Source organism: Semicossyphus pulcher, unplaced genomic scaffold (genome assembly GCF_022749685.1).
Source record: "Semicossyphus pulcher isolate SPU_LCO1_2020_fin unplaced genomic scaffold, fSemPul1.0.p SCAF_12, whole genome shotgun sequence".
In the NCBI taxonomy this organism is placed as follows: Eukaryota; Metazoa; Chordata; class Actinopteri; order Labriformes; family Labridae; genus Semicossyphus; species Semicossyphus pulcher.
Window position 1 is genome coordinate 28,051,628 of NW_027211626.1, and position 15,402 is coordinate 28,067,029.

General features: G+C 39.6%; 1 protein-coding gene across 9 annotated transcripts in view; it reads left to right on the top strand.

Moving 5' to 3' along the window:
• rims1a (regulating synaptic membrane exocytosis 1a) overlaps window positions 1–15,402 on the top strand; it is a 114,567-nt gene that overhangs the window by 36,568 nt on the left and 62,597 nt on the right. For 8 of the 9 annotated variants that reach the window (XM_069658379.1, XM_069658371.1, XM_069658375.1 and 5 more), the window contains exon 4: window positions 4,370–4,381. The exons of the other annotated variant lie outside the window; for it this stretch is intronic. In XM_069658379.1, coding sequence (XP_069514480.1) covers window positions 4,370–4,381 — 12 coding nt within the window. The remainder of the gene's footprint in view (window positions 1–4,369; window positions 4,382–15,402) is intronic. 9 annotated transcript variants of the gene reach the window in all.

Genomic DNA, 15,402 nt, shown 5'->3' on the forward strand with positions numbered 1-15,402 from the left:
TTAATGAGGAGTATCCGTTTGTTGTGCAGTGCTGATGATGTGTCTGCCTCTGGTAGATAAGTGTCCGTTTACACGGACAAACGCACGAATACGGTTTCTAACGTTCATTTAAAAACAAACGTAACGGACTGAAACTCCTTTTTTCTCTCCTCTATGTTTTGTGACGGGCCCATAGCCGGGCCGCTGATAGCGGAGGACAGTAGACCGTAGTAGTAAAGCTGTTAATAAGCTAACTCCACTGGTAAAGCTAATTTAACGCTAACTCTTGATAAAGCTAATGCCCGGCTTCATTAAACATCACATCATGGAGAGAAAACTGACGGAAAGTATTTCTGTCCGTCACGTTGTGTTTAAAGTAACTTGTAATCGTGTGTTTGTCCGTCAGAACGGACACTAATCTATCGCAAATGAACTGAAATTCAGTCGGACAGACTCTGGAGTTTAACATGACGTTATGGAGTTTTTGAATATTTCATGCCTTTAGTCAGAGACAGACTGAAGTGAATCTTTTATTTATTCACAACAAAAACTCGGGCAGTGTCTGATTAAATATATTTTGGTTAGTTACACTTCCCTGTTATACTCGGTTCATGGCTGCATCCCCAAAGTCCTTTTTTTATTGTAGTGGCCTTGTCTGTACTGAGTAAATCAACAAGATATTAATTGAATTGATGTATTAACATTGCATTGTACAAGAAAGCAAGAAATATAATTTGTTTTGAATATAACGCTACTAAAATTGAGCTTTTTTTCTTTTTATCCGACTAATAATCGGTTAATCGTAGAAATAATCGACAGATTCATCGATTATCCAAATAGTTGTTTGTTGCAGCCCTAATGTATTTCTATATATGATACTAATAGTGGATTGGTTTCAGTCCTCACAACATTCATTATATTACACTGAACAAAAACATTAACACAACACTTTTGTTTTTGCTCCCATTTTTCATGAGCTGAACTCAAAGATCTAAGACTTTTTCTACGTACACAAAACGTCTACTTCTCAAATATTGTTCACAAATGTTTCTAAATCTGTGTTAGTGAGCACTTCTCCTTCGCCGAGATAATCCATCCACCTCACAGGTGTGGCATATCAAGAAGCTGATTAGACAGCGTGATTATTGCACAGGTGTGCCTTAGGCTGGCCACAATAAAAGGCCACTCTAAAATGTCCTCACGCAGTGCAACCATAGACTGTATAAATAATGGACGTAGTCTTCCTGACGTCACCCATTGGTTTCTGAAGAAGTGTTTTGAAGCCCAAATTGCGCCGCCGCTGGGGGTCACCATATTGGAAATGCCAGCACCAGCTAATCCAGAGGCAGGCAAAGAGGCGGAGCGTGAACGAGCTAAAGCCTATGGCTGAGGACTATGGGCGGGCCGCATGAATCAGCCAGCTACGGCTATGAAGCTAGGCTATATGCTCCTCACCGTAGCTAGCGGTTATTAGCCATAGAATGTATAAATCATGAATGAGCTAGTTTGACTTTGCCAGGAAGACATTCTGCCGGTGACTGCAGGTGTTTAGTTATCAGACTAAAGAAGTAGCAGACTCGCTGCTTGCTCGCCCGGTGAGAGAGCGGCGAGCCGACAACGGGAACGGGAAACTTAAAATAACCGGTCTTCTCATCACTGCAGTCCGCTGTAATCTCTTCGGGGAAAAGCCAACAACTCCTGACTCCTATTTGCTGACCGACGGATAAATAAATGTTTGATAAACACTGAACAGGCTAACAAGCAGCTAAAGCGAGCACAGTATACCTGCTACTTAGTGCTAAAAATATTTCAATACAATAACACTAGCATTTAACTCACCGAAAAGCTGGACCTCAGACTTCTTGCACGGCCATAAAGTTCCATAAATCCCACAGAGAGATTATTTGTCCAAACTTTGAATGAAAAAATCCCCAAAAGGCTCCAACAACACAAACAGGTGAAGTTAAGCTCAGTGTCTGTGTCTGTGTTGACGTCTAGCAGACAGCCAGCAGGATCCACCTGTCAATCAAGTGATCCGGCCCCTATGATTTAAGGCTTAATATAATTAAAACGGGTGTGTTATAAAAAAAATGCACCCCCCGTACAGTTATCTTGAACAATACAATTAGCTATTTATAACAAAACTGTTTTTTCTACCAGGATGTAAACATGTTTATTTCTGCTGTAAAAATTGGCATTTTCCCATCTGCTGTAATGTTATTTCTTGTTTTCTGGAGCCAGCCTCAAGTGGCCATTCGAGGAACTGCAGTTTTTTGCACTTCCGCATCGGCTCATTTTTCAACACCGGAGGTTGCCGCTTGAGTGCAACACATCTCCTTCGCATAGAGTTGATCATGTTGTTGATTGTGGCCTGTGGAATGTTGGTCCACTCCTCTTCAATGGCTGTGAGAAGTTGCTGGATATTGGCAGGAACTGGAACACGCTGTCGTATGCGCCAATCCACCGATCCACTTTATTGAAAACTTTGATAGAATTGGTGAACTATTCTTTTATTTTTAATTTCTAGATAAATTAAAATGTTGAGAATAAATGTCTGTTATAAAGTCAAGCATTCAATGCTACATATAAAAAAGCCAGACTGACATATTCAAACTTAAGCTAAAAGAAATGGGATATTTTCACATTTTGTTGAAATACATTCATGAATGTATTATTTATTTATTTTAAGATATTTTTTTGGGCCCTTTATGCCTTTACTGAGAGAGAGGACAGTGGATAGTGTCTGTAAGGAGAGATTGGGGATGACATGCGACAAGGGGCGGAGAGTGGGAGGCGAACCTGGGGATGCTGCATTGAGGAGAGGGCCTTTGTACATGGGAGGCGCGATTTAACCACTGAACTAAACCGGTGCTCCATACATCCAGTAGTTTAGAGAAATAACTTTTTTTTTTGGCATTTTGATTATGAAGTCAAAAATTCAAGAAAAAAATCAAAATGTCAAGAATAAAATTGAACTTTCGGTAAGCGTGCCAGAAACATAAAGATTTTTTTCATTTTTCATTTTTGCATTTTGACAATTTTGACTTTGTTCCCAAAATGCAAAACAAAACAAAAACTTCTATCTCTGATTTGATTTGTATTTATTTTTGCTACAACTGTAAAAAAAAGTAATGATTATGTCATTGGAATAATAAAGAATAGTTTAGCATGTAGTAGTTTAACAGGTTAGATACCATTTGCGAGTCTATGTCTGACGTACAGCCAAGCTTGTCTTTAGGTTAGATGTGGGGGGAAACAGTTTGCTTTGTACCTACCTACACCTCTAAACGCTCACTATGTTGCATTTATACTCCTTAAGTGTTGTTTTTTAGAGACATTACCAGACAACCAGGGCTGGGTGAATAGATTTTGTGAGAGGATTTTTTTGTGACATCTTGATTGTGTGCGTGTTTAAAAATGAGCTTTAGAGAAAATAGTAGTGTTGTTGGACTTTACAGCCAGGCTAACTGTTTCCCTCTGCTTTCAGACACTGTGCTTAGCTAAACTGGTATTCACCCAACTCCAACTCTGCTTGTCATTTTTACATTTCATTTTCATTTTGTGTATTTGTTAAACACACATGATGATGCATATTTGTGAACTTCAAGCTCCGCACACGGACATGAGAGTGGTATCAATGACAGTCTCACGTTTCCTCGTTCTTTGGATAATTTATGATGCTTGCTGCTATCACAAAGTCTGCCACAGTTGTAGTTTACTCGAATTGAGACAACATAAAAGGCCCATTAAATTCAATAAGGTTATTTCAACTCACAAAAGTAACAAATATATTATTTAATCACTGAAGTCTTCTAGAAATTTAAATGCGTTTGCCAATATATCAACTTATCTTAAAGATGATGATATGGATTCATGTTTGCACTTTGTACTGATGATAAAGATAAAGATCTATATCTATGGATACTTACATATTGATCAATCGAGCAAATTAAAGCATTTCTCTGAATGATGATTCACTCTTGTGGTTGTGTGCATCATGGCGGTGCTTTCTCAGAAGCAAAGAGGGATGTGGTGTGAAGTTGATTCAGCTGCCTGTTGTTTTACAACGACAAAAATAAAGAGTACAAAGCGTCCTGTCTTCTACTAACAGTTAAACCTAACCAGGTTATTATAGCTACCTTAACCTAACCCGACCTTAACCGTCGTCCATGAAAGCTGTTTTGTTTTTTTGAGGTTTAAAGACTCATTGGAACATTTTTAACCAATAAAAGCGGACTCATATTTTTTCCGTTAACTGTCACATAATTGAGAGGTAAATATCTGTACAGATTACAGATGGGGACTGCAGGATCATTGCCATGCTTTCATCTTTTCTCACATTCTCTCTGTCTTTCTTTTTATTTTACATGAATGGCTGACTGGGCTGCAGGAGGACAAAGTGGTGAGTGCCGTGTTTTCTTTTGCTTTTCTGGACGACATAATTTCATCTGCAACCTCTAAGACAGTCCGTCTTAACAGGTTCAGACAGCGTGTATGTGTGTGTGTGTCTTCAGTCTTTCTGCCTTTCCATGTGTCAATCATTATTAAGCGGTATGGGTTGTATCAGTAGTCCCAGCAGCAGTTGTAGCTGTAGCCTTAATGGCTTTAATGATCAAACATGTCATGTGAGATTGCCACGATCTCCAGTGTTTCCTGGAAACTACAACAACCTATTGAACCTCTCTCCATACCGACTGATATTCTTGTAGAATTACCCAGCATGCATTACATGCGAGAAAACAAACTGGACTTCAGCGGTAGATCACACAGACAAACCAGAACAGTTTGGAGGATTTTAGATGTAGCAAGTGAGAAGTTGCTGTGTGGGAGGAAGTGGCTGCATGCCCACGCTAACATCGAGAGGATGTGTAAACTCCATGCAGACCCAGATTAGGAACATGCTCATTATACTGACATTAAAGACACATAAACCTGCTGTGAGGAGTTTTTTTTTACTGGTTATGAAATACACTGAACTTAATACTGATAATAATAATACTGAATACTGCTGCCTCTATGAGACCTGCAAAAGCAAAGCAAACCATCAGCAAAGAGATGTGACTTAGTTATTTTTCATGCTTGTCACCGCTGTTGTGTCCGACAAAGCAGACCAAGAGAGCATGTGTTTACATTTTCACCAGCAAAGTTTGGAGTGAGAAGAAGAAGATAGTTAATAAGAAACAAGAGGAGATGAGAAACAACTACATATGCTTGTCTAATGTAGATACACTCTGCCTTTGCTTTGACTTAAATAGTTTTATACTGTGTTTTTTAGTGAATAAAAATATTTTGACATTGATTTTTTTTATCACTATCATAATTCAAAAAACAACTAATCTTAAGGACAAATTGAGAATTTTACTAGGTCAGCAAATGTCAGTAATCATGTCAGGATAAAGACTTTTGTGTCAACCACAAATAAAAATCCTCATGGCCTTTCCTTTGGCATGACTTGGTGCTGACATGTAAGTTTGACACATCCGTGTCACCTCTTTATTATGCAGTGCCAGTAAGTTGTGGTCATTTCACCTGTTGTGGTGAGACTCCACTGAGCACACTAGCAAACTGCTGCTATATAACCAATATCATGCCACAGTAAGACAAGCGTAGTTGGATGCTTGACAGTTTGCTTGCCATGCAGAGGTGGCAACAGTACACACATTCTTTCCTAAAGTGAATGTTCAGATCTTGGTGGAAAAGTAAAAGACTGAAGTAAAAGAGGAAGAGCGCAGGCTCTGAAATGTACTCACAAGTAAAATGTGTCCTCATTTTTTACCAGCTGATTTTGTGCAAAGCTCACTGAACCTCATGTGAGAGCATCAACACAGATTGATTAGGTGAATGGCGAGGCAGAGTGTGTAATAAACAGTCCAAGTTTCGGTCCACAGTAAAAATCAAAAACAAATCCAAAAGGAGTAGGCAGAGGTAGAATCATTTAACAGGCTGAGGTCGGTACACTAAACAAACTCATGATCACTAGGAAAAAAGGCTGGGACGAGGTGACAGGTAACAAGACACAGGTGGTACTAATAGGGCGGGGTGACACATGAGGCAGGAGATGCAGGGAGCAGGGATCTGAAAGACAGAGACAGAGTACGTTTCAAAATAAATAAAATAATACAGTGCACGAGAAACCTTATGTGGCATGTTTCTTGGGGTTTGTAACACTTAAGTCTTGGGTGAACTGGCCGGCTTCACTGCTGTAAAGTAGACTCCCTCCTTGGTAATGTGGCCTGGTTAAACAAGAGTTTAGCAGAATCACGGGATATGAGAAGTGTTCCCAGCGGACATGCCTTTAACACCTTCCTCTGCTTGTGTAGTTGTGTCAGGTTTTGAGCCTTACTTGGCCTTGGCTGGCTTCCCTCAGGGCAGCTGCCAAAGCGGCACTCTGATGATACTTGGCTGGGCTCGAGCACCACGGCTGTCCGAGAGTGCTTTGGTGTGCAGTACATAGCAGGCTCACTCCCTTGCTAAAGCTCGCTACAACAATCACTGGCTCTAAAGAGGAAAGTTTTGGCAGAATGGAGGCCTTATGTAGCTCTGGCTGTATAGCTGGACAGCAGACCGGGTTTGAATTACTGTTTGACACGGATTCATTTAATTACTTGGGGATTGATTAATCTTGCCTGGCACGGCGGCCCAAAACTTACTGCGCCCGCTTTCTCCACTCCACTCAACAAAACACTCAAAGTTAAAGTGTTGGCAAGGATAATCCTGGTTCTGAAGGACACGTAGCCTCAAAGTGCGCTGGATTGTCTACATCAGTAAAATTATGGTTTAAATATAGTGCCTTTTACATTGCATTAATATGGAAACTGTGGCCACGCAGGTCCTGTGAAATATGGAAGCTACAGTTTGTAAGAAAACAGGATGTTAGAAAATTAATTTTATGAATTTACTGTTTTGATGCCGCCAGAGCTGCGTGTTTATGGGGCCTCATTGGGCCTCAACGAGTACTGCACAAAAACACAACTTTATCCTCTGACTTTGGTGAAACTGATTTAATGGATAAACTATTTTCTTGTTTCCTGTTGCTCTGCTTTAACTCTCTGTGATTTACAGAGTTTCATGATGGACAGATAGCTTTGTTTGCTCCTTAAGTAACCACTAACTGCTGCTAACTTTAGCTGCTGTTTGCAAGTCGCTTAGTTAGCCATAAAGAGCCTATTAACTTAACTCTGAGTGGAATATTTTCAAGTGTAACTTTCTGAAAAATCTAATATTCCATATTATTATAATAAACCATTTGAAATGTACATTTGGCAACACATTTAACCAAATGAAAAATGTATTTTTTGCCCTTATCCTTGTTGATAGGGATGGGGCATGATTCTCAAATAGTCATTAATATATAAAAAGATCAAAAAGTTCATGCAAATATGATCTCATCTTAAAAATATATTTTTCAGTTTTTTTTACCGGCGCCTGGTTGTAATGCGGTACTACCGCCAGACCATGGCAGTTGCGCATCTGGAAGCTGTTTGCTGACCGCCATTAAATAACAGAAGAAGGAGCATTAGTGCCAGGTGCCAGTAAAACGGGTGCGGCGCTGTGACATTCGGAACCAGAGAAAAATGCAGCAGTCAAAGAGTTTGGTGTGGAACCAAAATTGAAAATAAGGACCAGTGCAAACTTTGTCAAATAACACTAGCACATCATAAACCTACAACAACTATGCACATCTGAGAGCGAAATAAAGTAGTAGAGTAGTGAAAAAGTAGATGGGTCTCTCACTCTTCTTATGTGTGCATGTGTTTGTGCGCAGGGGTGTGTGTTAGAATAAAGGTCATATAGTTCCCAGTGAATATCGAATAGTATTGTTCCTTACAATGCCCATCCCTAGCTGTAACTGATTGCTGTGGTGTTCCATTGAACCAGCACGCAGTTACTAGACAACTACAAACTACTTGATCCATTGTCAGTGAATATTTCTTGGCACTCACCACAGATGAAATGTGAGCATTTTTCACTTTGTTTCTTCAGCTCATGGATGAAGTAAGGACATCAGAGAAAATGTTTCCAAGATGACACCCCATTCATTCAAATGAAAGTTGCTCACATGCTGGAAACATTTTTCAAGCTTCCTTAAAGCCTCTGCATTTTTTTTTTATCAAGCATGAGCATACGAGTCGGCAATAGTTTCTGCTGACTCCTCATTTCTTACACCCTTCTTATTATTGTCACCATACACACGCATTAAGACAAAAATCCTTTGTTGAATGGAAACTTACTAATAGGTGATTTCAATGCCACAGGCCTCAATTGGAAATGGAATTTCACTTGTATTGTCCTAATGCATGTTATATCTTGAATTTAAGACATTCACACAGGAGCTGAAACAAAGACAAATATCAATTGATGGAATTTGGCATAGGTACATCAATAAATGTGAGTGTCAGAGAGGGAAATTGTTTGTGCTTCTATGATTCAAAGCACTTTTCCCAGCTATTTTAGATAAGTGCAATGCAATGTAATAATTCATTTACAAAGGTCTGTGACTGTTGGTGTTTTTTTGCACTTACAAATAATTCAAACATGTTATTGAGCACTAAGATCTGCCCATGTGGTCAGTTTGCACGTTGAAACTAATGTCTCTATATTTGCCTGTTTTTGACAAACTTTTCGTTTGTGGTGTTTTGAACAACTGCCAGTTACCCACTGATATACTGTAAGCATATAAATAAATGCATTTTTTTTATTTTTGTGTACAGTTTTAGCAAATGACTAATGATTATTAGACCTTCGTTCTCTGTCCATGGTGCTGAAATATGCACCAAAATATACGAGCATCTCCTTTGTTCTGCAGGCTAAAATTACTGCTTTTGACAATGGGGTCTGGTAGCTTTGAAGAGAGTGATGTAACTGCTGTGTCTGGGAAGAAAAAAAAGATCTTACTCCCTAACAAAAATGTCTGCTGTATCAATCCTTTCTGTAATGTTTTCAGACACTTTGAATAACAAACTCAACCTGTCAGTGGGAAAAACAAGCGCTCCACTGGGTGGACGTACTTTGATCTGGAAAATGCGCTCTGAAATAAAAACAAGTGCAGCTATTATAGCCTGTTTGTGTCTGCCGGCTGAAGCAATATCGTGGAGCTATTACAAAACCTTCTGTACCAATTTTTTATTTAGGCCCCCCAAAAAGGGACCAGGGTTAAAGTACTGGAATTCCCCTTAAAATGTGTTTGTGTAGTTGTCCTGTCGTGCTATAAGCATGTCTGAGCTTTTCCTGTAATCTACTAATTGTAACTAACAAAGTTTGGAGTAGTTATGAGTTAATGACTACTAAAATATACAAAATAAAAATTCAACATTAGATTGTTTAAAAAAATACCATCCTCTTCACACTAAATCTTCAAACAAAGACAAGAGAAAAGAAATTTCAATACTTTTGTAATGCACGAATGCCCATTTAAATTAATAATTATTTGCATTTAAATGTACTTTGTTAAGTATGCTATTCACACTACTTCACACTCAAACTTCAAGTAAACTGCCATAAACTTATTCCAGTCTGGGGCTTGTGTTTTTACCCACATCATCCCGGCCGCGGCCATCACCAGAGTCACAAACTATTTTCAGTAGTCGTAGTAGAAGACGACAGGTTAACTAACATTTTTAATTGGAATTCTATGCAGCTAATGTTAGCGGTTGGACTTACCTGTAAATGTTTCTTTAAATTAGATCAGAACTTGCACTGTACTGTTGCTCCCATTTTCTTCTTTGCGGACAAATGTTGGTGAAATTTTCACCCAGCGAAAGCATTGTTTCACCACAGGCCATGGCAGCCACAGACTGTTGATGGCAACTGTTAGGAGTGGAGTTGTGAGACTTGTGTGTTTTGAAGTTTCGTACCGTGTGCGCGCAGGTGCGTGGTATTATCAGAGACGGTCAGAAGGACGATTAATAAAGGAGAAGCCAGATGTTATAAACTGTGTCCTAATCCAGGGGCTGCAGCCTTCCAAGGAGGCGGTCCACGGAAGATGAGTCATTCATAGCCAGCTTAGACCGCTAAAGCCGAACTGAGATGAGACGGTCTGGTCTACGGAGGATTTCCTGTTTGAGTCACCAGCTGTTCCCGCCCTTACCCTTGTGTCACCAAACGGCGCTCCTGTTGCCTAGCAACAGGTAGCTAGCGGGCTAACTAATGAGTTGAAACCAAAAACGTTTAGAGTTAAAAAAAAAAAAAAAAAAAAAAAGTGTATAACTCGGCCGCGTAAGAGTCCGCCATCTCATTTCTATTGGCGCCCAATGCATCTGGGGATACTTTGGGCCACGAAAGATGCACCTGATGGATCCTTCACGGCCGGGGAAACGGCATTCTTATGAAGTTCTGGTTTCTTCGTTCTTTTCACTCATTAATTTTTTCACTCAATCTCATGTTTCTGGTGTGTACTGAATGTGTACTGAATGTGTGGTTACTGTTGTCTTGCCTTTAAGAGAACATCTCTGAATGTAAACGATAGATACATACGTTTTGATGTATTATGCGTGGTCAGTGCAGCCTGGTGTGTTGTCTTAATGATACTCAGGGCTCATTATCTGCAGTGATGGCTGAGCTGTAGAGAGACGAGTGTGTGTTGTTGTACTGAAGCCAAGTGTTTCTCACAGAAAGAGCCATTTTTGAAGTCTTGATTCCTCCTCTCAGGGGAGACTAGAGAGAGGAGTGTTGTGTGTTACTTTTTCTCTCTCACATTTACACACACACACACACACACACACACACATGCTCACTAACACCTCTCCCTCTCTCTAATTGTAAAGTCCAAGGCTGTATTTCTGTGGGGGATCTGTGCTTTTAATGTGGCTATAACTCTGGCTGCTCGGCGCTGGTAGATTGCTGTTTTTAGAGCAATTCTGATTCAGAATTACAGCCACGGCTGCTTCATCCACTGGTGTTTTCAGCCCACTGCTGCTGTTAACCAGAGATGTGATGTCGCTTTTATAAATATACTCTGTACTATTTTAAAAAAGAGCTTTTTCCTGGTCAGGATGAGACAGAGAGGATACTGGTTATTGTCTGATTGAAATGTCAGAAGTTTTGTGAGTGGCTGGAGAGGACGCAGACACTTTGGATATTTCTGATAACTTTATGACACATTTAGCAACTTTTTTATCAATTAATTGTTCAAAAGATTATTCAATTTACAAAGAAAAATTAAATTAAGCAAGGAGATAAATATGTATACAATATGTAATAAAGTCTGCTTCATTTAGAGGATAGTTTTGGAGCAATTAAGGCTACAAGATTCAGGTTAGCATGATATTTTAAGAAAGCAAATTTTAAGCATTTACCTTGGTCTCTACACTCAGATGACTTTCTCCTTCAGCGTATACGTCTCCTATCAAGGCGCTTTGTTACCCATTTGGACTATTTCAAGTGCCTGTGCAGTTTTACTCCCTCTTCTTACAGTCCTCTTCCTGCATTACTTTTAGAAATGTTGTTAAAGGAGACTTAACATGTTCATGTAAGTTAATTTACGTTGCCATCATGTTGATTTAATAGTTGCACATCACAGCTTGCCCTGGAGGAGGTGTTTATGAGCTCTGTGTCATGCTTGTGTAGATTTTCACAGAGCGTCACACTCACGTACTTTTTCTGGGGAAAAAAACACAGATTTGTACTTCGACTGTTGTTTAAAACCTTTTCACACAACACCTTTTTCCAGCTGCTTTGATTGCACAAGTTAGTCTCACACCTTGAAAGTAGGAGCTATCAAATACGAGTAAAAATACCTAAAAAAAGAATCTAACTATTCGTCTGATACTTGTGGAAATGTATATTTATTGATCTAAGCCTACAAGGAATTATGGCTTTGTGCTGCTTTGTGTCGGGGTGCAGCGCAGTAGAAAAGCCTGAGCGATGTGTCATCTGCTGTTAACGCCACAGCGCCTCATGATTACTATTGATCGCTAGTCTCGCTAGCTGCGTCCGTCTCCACGTCCATCTCTCATTGACTGGTCTTAAGGGGGCCATCTCTCTCCTGGTTGTTGCTTCACACTCCCTTAAGAAACCAGGCTCTCACACACACACACACACACACACACACACGAATACATTCTCACTGTAAGATGTTTTATGTGCACATATGAGCAGACACTGTAGTGCAGTGACGACACAGTGCAGCACTGTTACACAAAAGGCAGAAACACTTACATGCTCATACATGCAAAAACACAAATTCACTGACTCTCATGCAAACAGAGAGCGCAGTGTCGCTTTAAGAATGTTTCATCACTGCTTAAACTTCAGAAAAGGTTGCAAAAGTTTGAGAAGTACTTACTAATTTAAGTCTAACAACTAACAGTTACCTCTGGGTTTGAGGGAGTATATATGTAAGGTAATTTGTGGTGGCTTTCTCATTTAAAAAGTATGAACATTACACATTTGAATGTGATTAAGTTCACAGACAATCTCTGAAATAATTACAAATGACTAAATGTCCCCAGGTAATACTAGTCAAATGCAAACAGGGATTAGGACAGGGATTAAAAATGTGCAGCATGGGGAAAATAGGCCAATGTGACTATCAACTTTATCAATCCACAATGTTCCATTTCAGAGTCACTATAAACCCTCAAATTGCTGTTTCTATTGATATTTCTAACACAATGTTGCCCATTTAAAATTTAAAACTGAAATTATGCTGTTATGTTTCTTCCTAACTCTACCTCGGTGCATTTTCTTCCTGTCTGAGTTGAGCAAGGTAATAAAAGTTACTCTGCTGTGGTTTAATGGTTGTGCTGCTACTCACTTGGGCTCTCTGGATATCAGCAGCTGTGTCCTTTTTTCTTTCAGGTCAATTATTATATTGAATGTAATCTAATACAGTTTGGTGTTTACATGCACTAACACACTTAGACGGAGCAGCCTTGTGACTTCATGTATTTGTCTTCCTCAGTGAGTACCTTTCAGCACTAACCCATTCAGTAGTATGTCTTTGATGGCAGGTGTTTGATCAGCTTCCTGAGGATGGACAGTTATCATCTGTTCAGTGCAGTAGTAGCGTTTATTGTGTTATGATTACAAGAAAGTGCCCATGCATAGGGCATGCACAGATAGACCGCAGACAGGAATGTATCAGGTTTAATCATTTATTTGATATAATTTGTTTTTCATAATAAACTAGGTTTAAACTCGCCTCTAATTTGGGTCTGTTTTTTGTGATTGAGGTGTTTGTATGGAGCTATTTTATTCTCTTTTGGCTTTAAATGGATTATAAAATAGAATATACAACTAATTTATATGTCTTTTGCATAATTATGTATGCATCATAATATACCTATAATTACTTAATCTTTATTCAAGAGGCACTCCAGTGATTAAGAAGTGTTGTGTCTGTGAAGGAAGCACACAGGGCACACAGCAGTCAGTAAAATAAGATATTTACTGAACGCTTTCCTCCTCTGATTTCTTTTTCTATTTCACACACATTCACACCTCAAGCTCTTACTCACTCACTCACTCACTTAGGCAGGTCTTCACATTGCACGGTGCTACGTCTGCTAACCAGAGACATTTAGTGGTAAAAAAGGGAAGTGCAGTGTGATGAATGCACAACTAAATGTATGCACTAAAATTAGAGGAAGAGTTTGAGCGTGTGAGTGTCAAAGATGCTGATGGTTGGGGAGGAGGGATTTCAACTCACAGTTCAATATTAACACAATGACATTATTACAGCAGTGTGTAAATTCCTGGCTTATTTCTCTTCCACAGACACACCAAATCTCTGCATTATCTTAAAGCAGTTATTTTTGTCTTCATCAGGAGAAGAGGCTGTGGAGAAAGGATGAGGCTCAAGCTGAAGTTGTCCTCCCACTGACCCAATAATGATGCACACGTGTGTGTGTGTGTGTGTGTGTGTGTGTGTGTGTGTGTGTGTGTGTGTGTGGGTGTGTGGGTGTGTTAATAAAACGTATGTTACATCTGGCCAGGAAGAAAGCCCCTGTGTGTGTACAGAATTGAAAATGTGTATGTGTGTGAGAAAGAGAAAGCGTGTGTATCCCATCATGCATTGTGCTTGCTTGTAGGACTAGTGTTCCATGTGTTATTGTACAAATACAATGCACTTTGAGTGCCTGTGAATGCATTTATTTGTGTATGAGCTTTCTGTGCATGTGTGTACAGTATGTGTGTGAGTGTGTGTTGCTGCGGGTGCCGGGTTGTGCTGATATAGTACCTCATTAGCTGCTGTGGACACTAATCTCCTTTGTGGCAGTCTTTCATCCTTAGCGCAGGATTTATTGACGCCCTCGGTTACGGCGCCCGCCTCGCATGCTGCCGGTGCCATACGTCAAGCTGTCATTGGCTGATGCTACTTCCTGGTCCCGCCTTTTCTCCCACTCCCCTCCCCCTGAGGGGAAATGTGTGTTTGAAGGCAGCAGGGGTTCTGTGTGTTTTCACGTAATCTGTAGCGATAGCAGGAAGTCTAACAGTGGCTGGAAGTGTTACATGACATAAGATGTTACTCTTCATGGGCAGATAATGACTCTTCTTTCATGTCTTAGGGGGGTTACTGTCAGACTGGCATCAATAACCTGGAGGAGTTCAGGTTTTAAACTGTCTTTAAAGTTATCATAAACTATGTTAAATGTTCTCCTGAGATGTTGGTGGCCAGTAGTGTGTAACTGAGTGACAACATGGACATTTTTGATCTCCTTTTTTTATTTTTTTTATTTTTAAAGGATTGATACAATCTGAGAAACAATTTATTATTGTTATTTAAAGTTGATGAGAAGATTGATACCTCTTAGATGTGCGTTGTGTGTGGAGCTGGACCTGTCAACTTCATATTATTATTGGAAGTTTTTAGTTTAGCTTCTTAAATTAAAAGTCTCATTGTATTTGCAGCTGCATGAGTAGAATATCTTGTGCATATCAAGGTACTTCCATATACTGAACGCATGACATCTTTTTATAATGAAAGTGAATAAAAAAAAGAAATTACAATATATAGAAATAATGCAAAAATGTATTCAACGGATTATCTAATCATCACTTAGACTTTCTGTGGTTTGTAGTCTAAACATAAATCCAGTTTGTTAAAAGAGCGAGGGTTACACACTGGGCTCTGCACTGCAGGGTTTTGCACAAGCAGTATTACATACTCAGACCAACTTCTCTGGCCTTCAGCATGTAAGTCAGATGACACTTTCACCCAGGAAACCGGGGTATGAGTCCCACGATAAACAAAAACTTGATCTACGTCAAATTGTGTTTCCGTAACTTACACATTTATGCCATATTTCTAACAGAAAATGTCATGTTCACCATGTGAAAGGTAGAAAACAGACCTTGAAAAAGATTCTTAACAGACACTACCTTGTGAGTCTGTATCATAGACTGTATAAAAAGATGGACCACATCACAGCTCCCTAAAAGTGGAGTCAAACTCTCTCTATCACCCCCTGCTGACTGGCTGCA